Source organism: Pinus tabuliformis, chromosome 6 (assembly GCF_031772625.1).
Source record: "Pinus tabuliformis cultivar Carrire ecotype Pingquan chromosome 6, CPIR1, whole genome shotgun sequence".
Taxonomy (NCBI): domain Eukaryota; kingdom Viridiplantae; phylum Streptophyta; class Pinopsida; order Pinales; family Pinaceae; genus Pinus; species Pinus tabuliformis.
Genome location: NC_142292.1, coordinates 195,762,352 through 195,782,155, shown reverse-complemented (window position 1 = coordinate 195,782,155; position 19,804 = coordinate 195,762,352). Strand labels below are relative to the sequence as shown.

General features: G+C 42.0%; 1 protein-coding gene and 1 pseudogene across 1 annotated transcript; both read left to right on the top strand.

Annotated features, from left to right (window-relative positions):
- The first annotated feature begins 2,726 nt into the window (after positions 1 to 2,726).
- Positions 2,727 to 3,587, top strand: LOC149258137 (protein DEFECTIVE IN MERISTEM SILENCING 3-like). The gene has a single exon (XM_089401878.1). It carries the CDS (start codon positions 2,727 to 2,729, stop codon positions 3,585 to 3,587), a length of 861 nt encoding a protein of 286 aa, XP_089258004.1.
- Positions 3,588 to 3,627: 40 nt separating this feature from the next.
- LOC149258136 (laccase-5 pseudogene) lies at positions 3,628 to 4,470 on the top strand (annotated as a pseudogene).
- Positions 4,471 to 19,804: the final 15,334 nt, after the last annotated feature.

Below are 19,804 nucleotides of genomic sequence, written 5' to 3'. Positions count from 1 at the left end.
GAGATATTAGCACCACCCCTGCTCCTGTAGTCTCCCTGGAACATGCTCCATCGAAGAACATCTCCCAAACCTGACTTCCTTGCTCCTCCTCAGCCTGATTCACTGGCTTCCTGATTTGCATTGAGGCCTTCTGGGATTCTTCTATTTGGAGGATACATGCTCCAAAATCAGTGTCCACAGCATATATGGGATGATTAGTAGGATTCTTCTCATCACTGATGATGTATGCCAACTGTGCTTCTCTGTACAATCTCCCACTTTCTCCTCCAAAACCTAGGACAGTGGCATAAGATAAATCATTCTGTAATGTCCCACCTAGTCTTTTAATCCATCCTCTAGACAACGGCATGCCAAACTTAGGAGGGACATCTACTACCACAATAGCCATCATCATACTCTTCATGGGCAGTTGAGTTAGGGTAATGGCCAGGTCATTGATTAATCCTAGGCATTTCACTTTGCTTGAATCAAAAGAGAATAAATCATGGTCTGGTCTAGTGATATCAAGGCCTAACTCTTCCATGACAACTTTAGGCATCAAATTGTGGCTAGCCCCTGTGTCTAGCAGGAAATTGTGGAGGAGTTTGTCATGAATGGTCAAGGGGACATAAAATGATGGAGAATTATTATCAGCAGGTTCAATCATGGGTCTAAGCACAACGACAGGCTTGTCATCTTCCAGATTGACCGAGTCAGTGGAAGTCTGTGTGGTTTCCAGCTCAAGAGCTTCAAGGACAGGCTTTCTAAATATTTCACTCTTTAGCAACTCTACCAGAGGCATATATATTTTTAATTTCTAGACTTCTGAGTCAAAGCTGAAAGAGGAAGGAAACTTATCAGAAACTCTTACCTCTTGAACTGGAGCTTTGAGGACGATTGGGTCAGCTGCTGGTCTTCTCTGTTTGATATTCTGTGACTCTAATTGGACAACAGCTCTTTGGGCAGGATTCTCCTTGACATTTTTTGCATGTGACCTTAGATTATATCTTTGTTGTTCACCAGTCTGCAGAATAGCCTCTCTATCCCATTCTTGACTTATTTGGTCCTGCAGTAGTGATTCTTCATATGCAGCCAATGTAAAAAATGTAGCACTGCCTTTATCTTCCATGCAGTGAATTTCATCCTCATCCTCAAATTGTTCCTCCTCCATGGCTACATTTTGGAAAGAAGCTTTAACCTTTTGTTCTTCATTTGTTTATTTACCCCTCTGAATTATTTGTAGCTGTTCATTTGCTCTTTTGAATGGATTTGGGTTTCTTGGAGAAAATGTGTTCTGTTGCCTTGTCTTTCCTGAATTCTACTCAACCTTCAACTTAGATATCTCAGTAGCCAATGACTCTATCATTCCAGTCAATTTGTCTAATTTGGGTTCTGAAGATGAAGCAGAGGAAGAAGAAGCCTCACTTCTCTGCCTCCTTCTATCAGCATGACTCTTTATATTTTCTGCAGCCATAATATTGGATTCCACCTCTAGTGCTGCATCTTACATGTCTGCCAGAGTGGCACATCTTCTTTCTCTCAACAACAGGCAGAAATCAGAGTCAAAAGCATTGGCATAAGTGAGTTTGGCAGAGGTGGGGGTAGGCTTTACCTCTACTGGTATCTTACTATACATACGATTGAATCTTTTATTAAAATCAGGCAATGATTCCCCATTTTCCCTCTTCAGGTTACCAAACTCTGTATGGTAGTAGAGCAAATCCTTTTTATCTCCCCAGTGCTTCAAAAATGCTTCATCTAAGGCTTCAATATCAACAATAGATCCAAGGGGCAATTCTTTGAACCACTTTCTGGCCTCTCCATCAAGGCTCTGGACAAAAAACTCTCATCCACACATCATTTTCACTTATGTTTAAGTTATCAGCATAACTATAAAAAGCCTCAAGATGTTCCTCTACTGTTACTCCCTCTGTGCAGTGAACTTGGGCATATATTTCTGATATTCTCCTGCAGGAATAACGTTCAAAGGAACGGGCAAGACTAGAGGTCCATACCTGGCAGCAACAATTCTCTCTATTTTCGTATGCGCTTGCTGTCTTGCCATGACTGAGGTATTTGGAAGGACACTGGCAGATTGAGTAGTATGAAACAATGAAATGGATGATAGAAACAAAGGGATGCTATGGAGTGTATGAGAAGCTTTCTTTGGACTAAGATTTAAAGGGGAACTAACTGAACAAGGAGCTGTATGAATCTCTGAAGGAACTTCTTTACTAACAGTGTTGCGCTCTAAATCTTCAAACTGTATATTCTCGGCTATAACCTTATCTTTCAGAGATGCATGAGTTTTCTTAGGCTCACCTGATCCTGATGCCCCTTTCTATGATGTTTTCTTCAGTTTAACAATCTACTGGAGAACCTACTTGGTGGTTATCACCCCAAGAAACTCTCCTAGGTTGTATCTCAGAGATGCTTGGGAACATTACTCCTTTAAGTGATGAGATTATGGAGGCCTTGTATGAAAAGCCTGGAATGTGATCTCGGCTCATGGGAGCGTATCTTCTTGCAATCCGATCCATCTTGAAAATGTCAAAGCTACTGATCTCTCTGCAATGGAGTCACCATGAAGCATCGGTTGCTAGATTCTTCAGTGAAAGGAGTCGCCAGGTGAATGATTTCAACCGTCTTCTTATGTCTGATCGTTGTTCACCATCAACAATCAGCTCTGAACTTGAGATATGTACTGGGGAAAAACAATCTTCAAGCAAACCATTTTCTTCCCCAGTATGGTCGCCATTAGAGTTGTTTCCTTGTTAGGGAAAGTAGAGGATGATGCCATCAGTCGGGCACTATCTGAGTATGTGGGAAAGGAGAATATGCTCGCAATTGTCTGCAAGTCTCATGGAGGGGTTGAAGCACTTGAACTGTATGATTGCTGTGGTAGCATAAGGACAGAAAGAGGTCTTCATGGGCTAGCAAGTGCCCAAAAAGCAAAAATTAATGGAAGGTTCCGTGTGATTTGCCTTGAGGACTTAAGGTCTTATGAGGGGGGATTCAATGTTGGTGATCCACAAAAGAAACTGATTATGGAGGATCCAAAATCATCAGATGGAATCCTCCCTGAAGGATATATGGGATATGCTGTAAATATGATAAAGTTGGATCACGAGGATCTATACCCTTCAACTTCGTCAGGGATTGAATTGAGAGGAACATTATTTTTTAATCTGTTCTCATATCTGCAAGTCTACAAAACAAGAAAGCACATGAATCAATCCATATCTTATATAAGAGACGGGGCTATCTCATTGGATGGAGGCATGCTGAGGAGAAAAGGTGTTATTGAATGTGGAAATAGGGACGAAGTTGCTGTGAGCTTTCCGACTACTTCAGCGAAAACATCGCTCTTAGAGCGCGGCGCACATAGGCCGCACGGCGCATTGGGCGCTCCTCCACAGTGCATTTTTTGCACTGATGCAGCGCACTCACCAAGCGCGACGCACTGGGAGTGCGCGTGCCGCACAGAGCCCCAAGGCCAAAAAATCATCTGGAAAATACTACATGGCTGCTCGAGTCTACAACAGCGCACCAGGAATTCCATTCAACAATTCCACCACGACAGCAACACTGGATTACAAGTCCCATGACGAAGATACCACTTCTTCCAATTCGAATTCCCTCCCTATCATGCCTCTTCTCCCTGCATTTAACGATACCCCAACTGCTTTCAAATTTATCACAAAGCTGAGGAGCCGGAAGGCCTCGGTTCCTCAAACAGTCAATGAGGAGATGCTCATTACAATTGGATTAGGACTCCATAGCTGCCCAAGCAATTCCTGTGCAGGACCCAATGGCCAAAGATTAGTGGGAAGCATGAACAATTTTTCATTCGTTTTGACACAGAATTCTGCCATGCTGCAAGCTCTGTTCCATAACATCAGTGGAGTTTTCACTAAATATTTTCCAGATAATCCTCCACTGCCATTCAATTACACTTCCCAAAATCTGCCAGCCAGTCTCTTAGAAACGCAGTTGGGCACCCGAGTAAAGGTTCTCAAATTCAATAGCACTGTGCAAGTAGTGCTTCAGGCTACAGGTCTTGTTACAATTGAGAGCCATCCGATCCACATTCATGGGTTCGATTTTTATGTTATAGGGCAGGGATTCGGTAATTATAATCCTGAAATTGATCCGCTTGACTTCAACCTCGTTGACCCTCAGATGCGAAACACCATTGCAGTTCCTACAGGCGGATGGGCAGCAATAAGATTCATAGCGAACAATCCAGGAATTTGGTTGATGCATTGCCATCTAGACAGCCATTCGATTGTAGGTCTGACAATGGCATTTCTTGTGGAAAAATGGAAGCTTCCTTGCAATTTTGAGTCATCCGTCGGCTTCGAGAACAGACTGAGGCGGAGTCTAAATGCTCTCAGGACCTTGATGATGATGACCAAGTCTTTTAAGAAAGCTGAAACTCACACTTTAATGCACCATATTGTCCATGTCAGATGGGGGTTTTCTTCTTAAAGTGGTGAGCAGGCTGCCAGAGGCGACATCGGAGATTGAGGGGGAAAACCCCGTTGTAAGGGGTGGGGATTCAAATTGGTTGCTCTGTTTTGTGGGTGTTCGGTTGAAGAGAAACTTGGAGGGTTTGGGCCTGCCGTAGTTCATGATTATTCTCTGCATCAATTATGGTATTCAAAGCTTCCATTTTGTCCTCACGCATTGCCTTAATGGAGATACAAATACTGCAATTCATTGCATTCCTTCCAGATAAAGAGAAACTACATGATGTTGTGTGCCAAGGTGAAGACAATGAAGAATGACGCCATTTTTCTTTGACGACTATTTTCCTTCTGCTCTGGTTGCCAAATTTGTACGAATTTCCAAACATAGCTTCACATGTTTCCTTCAATTGCTTTTGTGGATTGTGTGTATTGGTGTGGATGAAAAACACATCGTGGAGACCCTAATACGATTGTTGGAAACCCATAGAACTGAGTTGAAATCTTGGGAAGATGCAATAGAGGCACTACAGACCTGATTTCTCCCAGCCCATGGGGTTTCACCATCAGATGATAATCCAGGCTCAGATGCCCTGTCTCTGTGGTTCAGAGAGAGAACTATAAGCGACTCAGATTAACAGCATGCATCTACTCTACCTTTTGGCATGAAGATCGCCGAGCAGCTGATTAATGTACATCAAATATGTAAAACAGAGGGACGCCTTTTCCTGGCCTATTTTTCCCCTTTTTTGGGTAGAGACAGTGGTTGAAGTATATTACTTTATGGATTTTTTCAGATTGGAAGCAGCGTGTGTCAATACAGTGTACATATTTTATCCAGAATGAAAACATGATTAAAGTGCTTATGATGGTCATGAAAAAGCTTCAGTTTGGAAATGGGTTCCTGTTGATGAACCTGGTAAGCAAGCTGCCAAGCAGATTATTGTGCTGGAGTAGTAAGAGTGAAACTCACACCAGACATACAAAAATATGGAATTGAAGAAATATCAGTGCTTTGATGGACTGTGTTGGATATGGAAAATGTCGGCTGTGGGGGAAACTTCGGATCCTTGGTCTTAGAACAGCTTTGAAAATACTTTTCTCAGAGGATAATGGTAGTGGAAGACTTGAGATGAATGAATGGCCCCAATATAGAAAGTATGACAGAGTTACTTTTTGATCGCATATTATGTGATATACCTTGCAGTGGAAATGGAACCATTCGTAAGACATCTGATATCTGGAAAAAACGGAATGCGCTGGTAATCAAACAGTGGTGACACAAGTAAATGTCTTCAAACTGAAAACACGTGTTGAGCTTGGTAAATTGCAGCTGGGATTGTTCAGGTGAAATCTTATTTAAAGACCAGTTTTATTAAAAATTGGTTTCATTCAAACGGAAAGCGAAGGTGAAAGGTCAAAGTCCAAAAGCCAAATTTAGAACAAATAATATCTACCCCAGCAGAGAAATAGGATTCGATTTCCTATTTTTGGACTTTAGTTATGATTCAAAGGGTCTACAGTTACAGTGTATGCCTTTCCAAATGGTCATCAGAGATTTCAAATGGAATAATGTAACGCTGTTCTGTCGCCAGCACAGATGGACAACTCTTTTCCTATCTTCTTCGATTGGTGTTCCAGCTCCCTATTTTTTATCGATTTGTTTTCCCACAGATGAAGTTTATTTATTGTATGAAAAATCATTTGTGAAGGGTTCTGAGTTCTGGGAAATGGTGGAGGAATAACTCAGCGTTTGGCTGTACAGATTGACAGAGAAATAATTAAAGGGTGCAGCTCTGATTTATAAGATTCTTGTGGTATGAGTTTTGGCATGTGTTTTTCTCTCTGTTTCATATGTATCCTGTGATGTCTTGCATTTCATTCATGATCGTTTCCAGCTGAATACTTTTAAGTGAGAAAGGTAGAATTCAGTCATTGCTCTGCCTTGAGGAAGTGTTCAGTCTTTATGTGTTTTCTTCTGCCTGGAAAGGATTCATACATTTATGCCCTTTTCAACTTTCTTAAACAGTCTTTTCACCCCATTTAAATTCAATTCGATTGCTAAAACCTCATGCTTATCTCACCTTATCCTGTGCCTTTGGTTAAATCTCTGCTCATGCTGCCCTTATCCCATGCAACCCAGCAACTTAGTCATTAAATCAAACATCCCTCATTCAAATTCATTTTACTAGCCTAAATCAGTTCCCATTTTAAGTCATCTCGGACTCTATTGATCATTTTATCGAGATAGACCCGGAGAGAGCCCTCTCTTGTCCTCGTAGGGCTAGCTACGAGGCTGAGCTTGGTTTGATGTTGCCTTGAACCTGCCTTCCTTCAGCCTGAGGCAGATTCGAGCGCTAACACAGCAGATGCACAGGACCATGTGATGGCCGACTACAACCAATAAATAGGTCTGCAAATCTATTTCCTAATGCACAGACAGGATGATAGCTCTCTGGCACCAAGTAAATAGAAACCTTCATAACACATTCAATGATACATACTAGATTCTAACACAGAGGTGGGATGATAGCCCCTCTAATGCTAAACATCAAGAGCACATGAAAAATGCATAACAGGCACAACCTAGAACAAAGAAGAAGTGGAAAGTGAGCAATAAACAACGAAAGAAGCTTGTATTAGCTGAAAATGAAGACTAGACGCTGCAGGTATCACAATAGTTACAGTCTCCAGAAGTTGAACCTTAGATCAAAACAACAACCATCAACCCCATTAGATCTGTGTTCTCAGTCTATATAGAGTTTGTTTACAAAGATATTTTGTTGTTCTATGTGTGGAGGGGTCATAATGGACCACCAACCACATTAACTATCCAATACTAGTCTCTGATACAAACTTCTGCTTCAATGAGTGAATTTGACATTCTCTGGTGCTCGATTGTCCTTCCTAAACAGGTGGAGTGTTGTATAGAAGAAGCTCCATAACTGATAAATTCTTTAACTTCTCGAGGCTGTCATTTTCTTCTCGGCCACTCTTCCTTGTTAATTATAGTTGTTGTAGAATAATTGCACAGGGTACTGGTAGATGGCTGCCATTGTCCTTTGGAAGCACATCTCACTCGAAGGTGGCGAAGACTTCATGGTAGGTGTACAAGTGGGTGAAGGATGAACATCAACCGTTGGATCACAATGATTGATGGCGGGGATCGGTTTGCGGAAGATATCGGGAGATATGAGGGTGGGGAGATCGTAGGCCGTTGGATCTCGGGCAGGGAGATCCAACAGTCGTCGGGCGACGAAGCTACGTGAGGGTTAGCGAGCGGGGGGAGGCGGTTTCAGTGGCGGGAGGTATTCCCCACACTACTTTTCGGAGGTGGGCGGTATCCATATATGTGCTAGCGATCCAATATAACAGCGACGCGTGGCGTATGTGATGGGCGGAAAACCGCTTTCCCCACTGGCTATTGCGCGTGTAGCTTACGGGATCGGGAGTTGCGAATGCCGTTCGATTGCGATGGAATAGATCGTACAGTGTGGTTTTAAAGCACGTGCTTTAGTGGGATGTGACGTGAAAAAGGGGCTGAGAAAGTGCTCGATTACGGGATCACGGCTACATGGCAGTATAAACTTGGCACCCGGGAGCTAAAGAAAATGGGTTTATGCCGGGTTTTGGGAAGAAAACAGAGATGGCGGGGGTTAAGAAAGTAGAAGGAGAATGGGGGAATAGAAGAAGGCCGACTAATGCGGGTCCCTTGCAAGCATAACCAACACTACCAGACTATTTTCGATCCATCAAATGTCGCAGAATGTAGCAGAGCTAACAAGACCATTGCTTCCTAAGGGGGGAGGAATGATCCAGGTGGATGTTGGTGGCCACCCAACTATCCCACTTGGACCCCCACAACTTTCTCTTTCAGTTTTTCATTTTCCTTAATTGTAGCACAATTTACTATTTTTAGCAGTTTTTCGGGTCCTAAACTTTCGGAGCCGTTTTGAGGCACTAAACGATGTTTTTTTGGAAATCTACCATCAACGATTTTCTCGCTAAAATCATCTTTTCCATTGTAATCCTTGGAGAGATCTTTCCAATGGGTTATCATGCGTGTCAAACAGAGATAATATGACCAAGTCACGACCCTGGGAAATTCGCTGTCCAACTCACCCTAACGGGTCCCATAAACTCTTGGTGTTACATCTCCTCGGGTTAGGGTTTTGGTTGTTTATGGTTTGCTCTTATTGTTAAATAATAAAAAGGCCCTTGAGCCTCATTGTAAGGCAGTTCAGAGGCATGTGTCACCACATATCTTCTTAGAGATAAGCTACCATCGCCCTAGTTAGTTTATTTCCATTTTTGTTTGTAAGCATACTTTAGTATTTTACATTAATGAAATGAAGTATTATTTCCATTGCATCTTTGTGTTTATGGTTATCTCTGTAATTTGTTGTGTTCCTGTTTAAATTTGGATTAAGTTCTAGCCTAGAGATGTGTTCTGACATCTTTAAACCTAGCAGTTGTCGTTAGCTTTGGCATTAGACAGTGCTAGTATAGATTTGTGCTTCCTGTACCGTCGAGTATATAATGGGAGACCCCTCTAGGCTACAATCCTTTATCCTTAGGAAGCTGAGTCGACTGCCTTGGAAACATGATACACCGAACACAACATTCGGGGAGATTGCCTGCTCATACTTCGCAGTTCATCGGGAGGTATTCTGTAATTCACAGTTGCTTGGTAATCCTGTTTACCTAGATCATCCAGAGTAGTCAGTTGATCTTTTTAACTCATTAAACTTAAAATATCATTCGAGCACTTGTCCTTTCGAGCTCATTTCCAATCGAAAGCAATAGAGTCATCTTTGTTTCTTTGTCGACTCTTAAAAAATGAAAGAGCACCAGTCTTTTATGCATGTTAATAATTTATTACCCATGATTCAAAACACCTTGTTACTATTTTCTAAGACCAAATTGTGAGTTTCCCTTAAAAGAACATTTTAAATCCTTGAAGTTAATTTTTCTATCGATTAAGACAAGCTCATCATGGCTGAACCATTTGGTTCAACTAGTTCCTCTTACTCTCCTATGTCTGAAAGATTGTTTGAGGAGCTGTTTCCTAAGTTACCAGAGTCACTTGAGGACCAAGGTGTTGAACTTGGAATTGTACTTAGCATTCAACATTTTCCATCTCATCCTCCGCCTACTTTCGATATTTGGTCATCTGCTGATCTTGGCCCGGAATCTCCGGACAATCCCGTTCAAACTCCCGAGAACTCGTCAACCATTGATGATTAGCTTGGACTGGTTATCTAACCTTTGAATCCTCTATTTGATCCTATTGTGATATCACCCCAGCATCCTTATAGTCCGTACAACCAACCGGGTGTGCCTTTGGAACTATCCCCTCATACTTGTTTGGCCATTCGCCATCGTTTGTTTCTAGAAATGGAACCCGAAGGTGATGCTCCAGTCACCTCTCTAGATCAATCTGAATTTTCTACTCCACACACTATTGAGGGGGAAAAGCTTCCTTTTCCTCCCAAGGGTTTCCCCTATTCAGGGGGTATTCCCGCTAGTTTGCCACCCAACTATGTGTCTTTGGCATAGTTGGTTTTAGGTACACCTAGTGCCTCATCACTTTACTATAACCTTGTTTGGGTGTCAAGCACCATGCCTACTTCAGGTCTCTTCATTATGAACACGACTTCCCAATAGGATGTTACCTCATTCTTGGTGCAACCCACTGTTTCGAATACCCTTGTATCGTCAATCCTAGTTACCTATCAGGCACAACTGACAGTTTCAAAGAACGTCTCTGTCAGTTCCTCCATCCCTCTAGTCAGTAGCCAAATGTGCCACCACCTGGGGGGGAAAACCTGAATGTTTCTATGGTGTTAGGTGCCACAAATGTGAGTGGCTCACAAGCTCACATGCTTGGTAAGAACTAGCCTTCCTCTGGTATTATTCATAACCCTGCTGATCCTATTGGATCAAGTAATGTCCAGTACCAACAGGTTCAGAATCTCGTTGGTCCGTCTGGATCGAGAAAAGTTCAGTATCAGCAGCCCTATGGGGCTCAAGCCCAATACCAAAATCCTTACGTTCCATATGGTTCTCAAGGAATGGTTAATCAACCTTACACCCTCCAATCTGAGCAGTACATCTAGCTTGGCTATGGCTAGATTTAGTTTGGAAATTTCTTGGGCACTATTCAAGTACCCTTACAATAGCAAGGATGGCCTCTATAACAACAAGGTTAGCCTTTGTTACTGCAAGGACAACCTTTGTTGCAGCAAGGGCTCTCCGTGCAACTGCAAGGGCAAATGATTCTGTAGCAAGGTCAACTACAACAACCGTAGGGTCAACCCTTGCAACAGTTGCAACAAACCATGCAACAACAGATGCAATATGCTCCGCACACCTCCCAACCCATGTCCTCACAGGGCCAACCTTTGCAGCCTCAGGGAAAATTTTTTCAACCAGAAGGCCAACCCTTGCAAAAAAAAAACTAACCACGGTAGCAACAATCCTTGTATACATATCAACAAGGTCAACCCTTGCAAGGGCAGGGTCAAGGTCAAGTCCTGCAGTAGCAGGCTCAAAATCCTCATGTCTTAGGTTAACAGGTCTAGAATCCTGCCGACCAAGGGGATCAGCTACAAAATCCCTATGTTTAAGGGCAATAAGTGTATCAACCTTATGCCCAAGGACAGCAGGTCCAAAATCCTCTTGTTCAGGGACAACAGGTTCATCACCCGTATGTTCAAGGACAATAGGTCCAATATCCATATGTCCAAGGTCAATAGGCTCAATAGGCTTTTAACCTGTACGTTGCTTATCAGCGACCTATGCCCAAATAGTTCCAAGGTATTCAAGGTCAAAATCCTCCCTATGGTCAGGGTAATCTGCAATGGGGGCAACCTCAGATGCCATATGGCCAAAATCCCCCATTGTGGGGTCAAAATCCTTACCAGTAGTGATGGGCTCCTCCGTACAGACCCACTTATCAACCCCCTATGCCTTTTAACACCCATTTCCATTCTTGGCTACACTCAAGTTTTCAGATGTGTCTTGCCTTACGAATGATCCAATCCTTCATTCATCGTACTGGCCTTCGGTGTTGTCCAAGATACCAAGTGATTGTCCAAAGTTTGATGGGAAAGCTAAAGAAGATCCTCAGGTCCATGTGATGACATATCACCTCTGGTGCTCATCGAACTCATAGGTTGACGATTCCATTAGTCTCCCTCTTTTCCAATGAATCCTCATGGGCGCTACAACAAAATGGTACATCGAGCTGCCTCGAAGTACTTACCATGACTTTAACACTTTAGCCATGAATTTCCTCACGCATTTTCAGTTGCCGATTCGCTATGAAACTGGCGCATGTTTTCTCACATCACTTAAGCAAGATACTATGACACACATCTCTGATCACATCCATGAATGGAGGCGTAGACGTCGCCTAATCAAATTTGAGATCACTAATCAGTTGCTCACTGAATGGTTCACCAAATTATTTGTGGCCCCAATTGATCACACTATAGCTATGGGTGGATGCATCACTGAAGAGTAGGCCATCGCTCGTGCCTAGTACTTGGATCTAGTTTACTCTCAGTCTGGCACTTTGTATGAGATATTATCCGATGCTCCATGGCCATCATCCAGTCCCGCAGCATCAAAGTCACAAGTTGTACCTCCCATTGATGGAGTTATTAGTTCAGTATTCGAAACCCCTACCAAATCTTCTTCCAAAAAAAATTCGGTCTACCGCAGCAGACAAATCCTCGAAAGGAAAGAAGAAAGGCAAAGGCAAGGGTAAAGCCATTGCCCCAAAATAGGGTCCTCCCAAATTGTCTGCTGGCGAATCTTTGCAATAGAAACCTAAGTATCCTTGCCTCATTTGTGAGGAATATCACTACACTAAATATTGTCCGCGATGATCCAAATTTAGTCGCTTGCTGAAAGGGACCCCCGTTGTCCTCAAAGAGCCATTTCCATCTTAGCAAACCCAAATGGTAGACCAACCCCACTCTGCTTCCTCCAGATCTCAAGTGTTCATGATGAGTACACCTATTAATGTGGCTACTAGATCAAAATATTATCAAACTCTTGCTTCAATAGCTGGGAAAGAGAAAGAGACAGTGCCTTCTTCTTCTACCCCGAGTTCTGGCCCTCTTCATATTGAGTGCCCTAACACTGATTTCGCTATACGGCCACCCTCTCAAGGTATTCTGTAGAAATCCTTGTAGAATCCAAACGCCCAAGCCGCTAAACACTACAATATTGTTAAGGATTTGGCTCAGGTGCCGTCAACCATGTTGGCTCTCGAGGTACTCCAAAGTTGCCCATCACAGTGGAAATCTTTGATGTGAGCTATCTGGGGCATCGATCCCACTGATTACAATTTGATATGTTTTGATCTAGAGAACCATGTTCCACGTCTCCCCCATTAGATTTCCTTTCTCATTTAGGTAATCATCAACGAGAAGACCATCCACCAGACTGTCATCGATGAGGGTGCTTCCACCTACATCATGTCGACTTCACCTTGGAAGGCTATTAGTTATCCCACTTTGAACCAATCTCTGAACACTTTGGAAGCTTTTGATGGACGTGATTCACGACCCTTCAGTGTCCTACCTGACCTTTCCATCACTCTGGAAGGAAAAAAAATGCAAATCAAGGTAGAAATTGTGGACACCAATCTCAATTATAATAATCTACTCAGCCACAGCTGGACCCATGCCATGCACGCTATGGCCTCTTTATTTCACATGATTCGTTTTCCCCATCAAGGGAAGATTGTCATTGTCGACCAATTGCCTTTATTTGCCTCTTCCTCCTTAGATGGCAATGTTTCGTACATTAAGCACACTGGTGCTCCCTATGAGAGTGTGGGGGTAGGTCTTTTTAAAGATTCTGCCTTAATGGGAATTTTTCCACTCCCACCTCCTCATGTTTCCTCTGTCAATATGATCTCGGTCAAATCTGATCCTTGGGTCATACCTCCACCGGATCTTGTTGATACCTCGGGCGAGGTTATGTCACTTAGTCCTACCGAAGTCAATTACATGGAAATTGTTTTGGCTTCGAGTTCTACATCCTTTGATTCTTTTATGTTGAAGACCTCCCTCGATACATATTCTCAATCCCCGTGGCTTGGCACTTTGGAATCACCTAATCCCTTAGCCAAGACCTTCCTTGCTGATGAAGGTATCATGGAAGTCATGTCCCTTGAGGAACCACCTTAGATCGATACTCATCATCGTCCTTGTTCTTGCCTTGCTCAACGGTCATGTCTATGTGTTCCGAGAAGTTTTCTTCTCAGCTAATTATTGATGTGTCAGTTTATCTTGACATGATTAGGATCTTTCAACTAAGGGCACCTTTATCCCTTCATGTATTTAGGATTTTTCACCCTCCCTGAGTTTTTACCGATTTCCCATTATTGCAATGGGGTTTCCATCTGACTTGTAATCCTCTCTCGCCTAGGGGGAATGGGGGAAAGCCTTATATGAGTTTTCCTTATATGAGTTCTACTCCATTATTTGGCTGAGCTAATGCTTACTCGTCATGAAAATGGTAAAACTCTGGTGTCCTTCTGTGTTGATTGATTACTCGAGTCCCAGCATGGACTCCCACCTCAAGAAGTACTATGCTTAGGTCATCTTGCATGGTTACTTATGTACATTAGTGTGTCATTCATTTTTGTGCAGTGTGGTTTTGTGTGGTAGTTTTCAAACAACTTTCCTATTTACTATGCTTTTCTTGCTTTACAGATGTCTGTGACTCCCTAGATTGGTTTCGCTGATGGTGCTTGTTGTAGTACCTAGAACCTATCATCCGCAGCATGGGCTATTTGTGACCCTAATAGTGAGTTGATTGACCTTCAAGGTATCTTTCTAGTTCGCACAACTAACAACATTACTGAATACAGTGTGGTCATCGAACTGTTGTCAGAAGCCATCCCTCTTGACATGAGAGAGTTGGTTGTCAACCAAGATTCACAGCTTGTTGTCCTTCAACTCAACGGGAAATATTCCATTAGAAACCCTCAAATATTGAGAATGTATCTCTATATCCATGTATTGGAAATACATTTTGATTACATTACATACATCATATTCCTAGATGCATGAATACATTAACAGATGCATTAGCTAATTATGTGTTGGATAGACATTTACGAAACATGTAAAAAGGTAAAACAAATCATTTGTACCATAGTAGACAAGAAAATACAACATATACATATATGGTGATAATGTTTGATACATCAGAACCCAAAAAAATAGTATGTGTGTCCAAAATAACATCAGCGGCTTGCAGGCCTCATATATCCGTGGCATGCAGGCCTAAAAAATGTAAGTGTTGGACCTAAGAACTAACCAGCATGGTGATCATGGTAGCATGATATGGCTCGTGCAACATGAGTTAGCAATTGACAGATTCGATCCAAGACTCCCACCATGTGTCTCTAGTACTAATGAGGAAAGTCTCCTACCCGAGCATACTCTGGGATGCCACGAGTCAACCCCTCAAGGTTCCTCATGATCTCCTCCTTGTTGTCACTCCCTTCCTGATAAAGAGCGATAGAATCAATAGGGAGGGGGACACACAGGACATCCCATCAGGCCACTCTGGTCTAATGTCCGCATTAACAAAATAAATGTTATAAGAACATATGTACCAAAAACAATTAAAAGATCTCAAAATTAAAAATTTGATTTTTTACCTTCATCATCGAAGTCCTCTCCATCTGGTAAGGGCATATTTGGATATCCACAGAATTTGGTGCCACTGTATGGCCAGTCCTCCATGACAATCTTCTATCATCGTAGCCATGAAAAGAATGTAGGTCGATATGACATGTGCTAACCCCTAGTGATCTTGGGCGTCAAATGACTCCAACGAGCCATCCATGGATCGCGTGGCATAGGAGGATCTACCTCAGTCAGCTGATACTCAAATAGTGGCACTCGTTCCAAGAAAAAGGTCGCGAGCACAGATCCAAAGCATAATTGCTTCAGATTTCCCACCTTAGCTTTGGATAGCTGGCGCTTGATGTTGATCTTCATGGCCTTTGCCTAGTTGAAGATCGTAGGAGTTGTACAGTCAATAGCATAAAGGAACTTCGACTTTTTGGTCTCATGTTCCGCCTGAGACCCCGCCACTCTATTAATGGTCAACAGAAGCACTCTCAGTGTCAGATCTCGAACATTAGAAATCTCAATCTTCCCACTTTTTGATTTCAGGGCCTTAGGGCAATGTTCAACAAGAAATGAAGATATGCTTGCCCCAATTGGTTGTTACCCATATAAGTTCACTGGTTCCCCTCTGCAGGACAGTCTAGTGATGAAGTATATATCTAAAGTTTCCAACTCCAACTCCTGGTCACCAATGAAAAATATCTCTTGATTAATGTCCCAAAGACTAATCAGGTACTGAAGCAGCTCGGGCTGGGCCCGCATCCTTGGCGTGATAAAAAATTTGAGGAGCTTGCAAGCCCCCAAAGGTTCTAGGCAATTTAGGTCATTCATTTCCTCGGTATCAACATCCTCATGTTCCCATTCTTTCTAGTCCACCATTTCCAATGATTCTTTCCTTCAAAAGCCATCAATTTGAGTCAACAATCATGCTTGACCCATAAAATTTGAGTTTAAATGGGGATTTTTTGAGGAAATAGGTTTTTTTCCCTATTCATGGCGCCGACGCACCTGTTTTAAAAATAGTTGAGGTGAACAGTGTGGCTTGCTTTGTTAATCACCCTCAGTCGATGTGATTCCATGCCCAGAAGTTGCGCCGATTGAGGGCAAAAACGTTTTTCAAAACCCCCCTCAAAAACCTAAAAAAATGGTTAAAAATAGAAAAAATGGACATGGAAATGGAGCTCAGGGCTTAGGCTTTTACCTGGAACTAGCAGCTCGTTGATTGACCTCCCAGATCTCCTGCAATTTTCTATGGAACAATTGGGGCAAAAGTGAGTAAAAAGTTTTTCATAGCAAGGTAAAATGGTAAATGGTAAAAATATATTTACTTTTCTTCTTTTTATTCATTTTTTCATGAAATTATCATGTTTTTGTAAATATTTTGACCTATTTTTCGTCAAGAACTGGATAATACACTTTACCTTTTTGTGCAGTGACAGGTGATGGATGTTCGACGATGATGATGAGTCATGTTTCAGCTCTTTCCTCAACTCGTTAAACTCATATGAAAAGATGGCTGAGCATTTTTCCCTTTTGACTTGCAAAACAAAATAAAATGGGGGGTTCGCTTTTAGCTCTTTTCTGGCCCTTTAAAAGCAAAAAGATGGTTGAGCCCTTGTCATTTAGAACTCGTTAACGGATGCGAAACATCGTGTGCTTGGTATAAGTTAACCCCTTTTTCAGGCTGGGAGGCACTATTTACGAAAAAGGTACTCCTTGATTGAAATGGTCAAGTGGTTCTCTCAAGTATCATTTTCTACCTTTTCAGGCTCGAGAGACACAAATGTACGAAAAGGGACCATGTGGAGTTTCCTTTTTCATGACTTTTTCAAACTCTCTAAACATGAAAAAGATATTGAGTTACACCTTTGTAGGAATCGTTAAAATATTAAACGACCTCAGATTCGTTACCATGACGAATGTGAGCTTCTCCTTCTTATGGCTCATTAAACTTACTAGATCTGATTCATCTGAAGGATCAACTTACAGTGCAAGCATATGCTATCCCCTTCAAGATTGCAATTAAAAAATAATTGGGGTACTTGCTAGAAATGGTGGGGGAAAATTTGGAAATCTATTAGTTGTGTCAGTAGCTCACTCTTGAACATGACACTCTTTACTTCGTGTAGGGTAGTGATATCCTCCTTTGCATCGTTGACCTTCCTGGGTTGGGCCGTTCATTTTTTCCTTCCATTCGATCTCCACCACATATTCATGACCACCGATCCCATGGATCCAAAAGCTGCCAAACTTCCAGATGTGTCGTCGATATGTTCAAGAGTTGTCCTTCTGCAATTACACTTACTTTTGATTCTCTATATCATCCAAAATCATTTTGCATCCTTTTGTCTCGTGTCGTTGATGTGGGAAACATTATGGCCCTCCTTCGACATAGTCACTTTTCGTCGAATTCAACTCATTATCTGGGAAGTTGACCGAGAGACTCCCTTCCAGTACCTTAGATCTTGCATGCCCTAATGGTAAGTTCTTTGCACTTGATGACAAGTTCACATCATTGGTTGTCGATCGAGTGATTTCACGGGTGTTCAACTTCAGTTCTTCTATTCAAATTTTGTGGATTGTGTTGATAGTACATTGAGGACCATTGTCATTATTGGTGGTTTCTCTCGTGCTTGTTAACAGTTTACATCATTGACTAGTAATCAAACAACTTTCTAGCATGTTCGACATCAACATATATTTTAACATGTTAGAATCTGTACTTTGATCAAGTCATGTTGGAGCGTAAGACCCTGGACTCAGATCAAAAAAGTCCAGGTTGTAAAGCGATGTGACATGGTTATGTTGATATGCATGTCTCTTTCAGATGGATGGATGCAACCATACCATGAGTTACCATATGTGATCCCTCTCATTATTTGATGGCTGCGACCATACCTTGGTTTCATTATGATCCTCTTTGATGGATGGCTGCACCCATACTTGGATCAATTTTTCATGATCATTCTATGGATGGCTGCACCCATGCCACAATTCATGTATCATTTGACAGAGTTATCAGTTATGTATATGTATCTGTACTTGCTTTCAAGTTTTCCAACGACAGACTACGGTTCCCACATTGATTCATAAATCATTTCATCTCTCACTCTAGCTCAGCCTTCATGCTTTAGGGGGCATCTGTTACATAACATTTTGTCACTGTCCCTATACTCCCCATTCCTTGATCCTGGAGGACCTCTACAGTGAACCCCACATTCTTTCCCTTCATGAAGAAATCCCCATTGTGTCCCTATTCTTGAGAAGATCAATTCCCTTTTGCACCATTTCACTTGAAACTTCTCTTTTGCCCAGTTTACAAGACTGGCGCTAATGCCCTTTGTCTCCCTCACGCCGATGTGTAGAGATTAGCACTATCCCTAATACCGACCGGAGCATTTGAGATGTGTTCTAGTCACACCGGTCTAGTTATGGAAAGTTTTTTAAATTAGGAGCCGAAGCTTCCAGCTCTAGAAGCTTCGTAAGGGAAGTCTGGTAAATGGTTTGGCCGGATGAGGTCGAGGATATCAGTTTGGGCTACTTTCCCCTATAATGATGGAACTACCTAAAGAGATAAGTCCTTCTCCCATGAGAAGAGGATCCATCTCCCATCCATTCATCCTATATAAACCTCCCTTTTTCCAAGCACAAGCTAGTGTTGTAGTGTTGAAGTGTTAATGTTGGTGTGCTAGTGCTATTTTGGTTTGGAGTAAACAACAAGATATTCCTAGTTGTAGCTATTTAGTTCTGTGAGGGAGAAGTGTGATTTGGTTTGGAGTGAAGCCTAAAGGGAAGAGCCTTAAAACTATTGTGGATTGAGGCCATCATGGAATGCTAGTAGAAGTGTGTGGGAACCTGGTCTTGGTAAAGGAGAACTGCAACATCAAGACAATGGTTGTAATCTCTCATTGATATTAATATATGCAACTGTCGATTGATTTCCTACATAATTTGTCATCTTACATATTCATGGCTTAATGTTTCTTGACTTGTTAAGTAGGTTGAATTACAATTTGTCTATTATCACGTTTGTTGTCTACTGTTGTTTACTTGTTTTAGGTGCTTGAAGAAGGAAGCGAGAGATAGTTGGAGCAAGCAAGCAAGGACATCATCAAATGGGATAAGCGTACTAAGAGGTAGGCCCTATTAATTGGTTCTAACCTAAGGAAATATTCCATAGAATGTATCTGTTGTGGCTAGACCCATTATTGGGCTAGAGGAATTTGTTTGTGTCTACACTTATAATTTTACTTCACCACAAGGATTTCACTGATTTCCCTGATGTCCCTCATGGGGTTGCAAGAGAGAGTCAATTTTTCTACTTTTAGATATATGTTGGGGGTCATGTAGTCCATCTAGCATATTTTTAGGTGTGTGGTGGACAACTACAAATTTCTTCTTTTGTTGCACATGAGGTTAGGTGCCTCTCATTATTAGTGACCACCATTTCAAACTTTACTAGTGATGGGAAAAATATTAGTTTCCCTCTTTTGTTTTATGTAAACTCTTTGATGTAGTTGTCACAATGTATCAGATGGTATGCCATTTTTTTTAGGAAGTTTTGTAGGGCTTTAGATAGATTTCGTGAAATGATACATGGGAGGACCAACTTCCCTTTCACTTTAGAGATTTTTTATCTATTTGTCGAGAGGTTTCTAGAGACCATGCCTCCATTTTATCATCGCCCTCCTA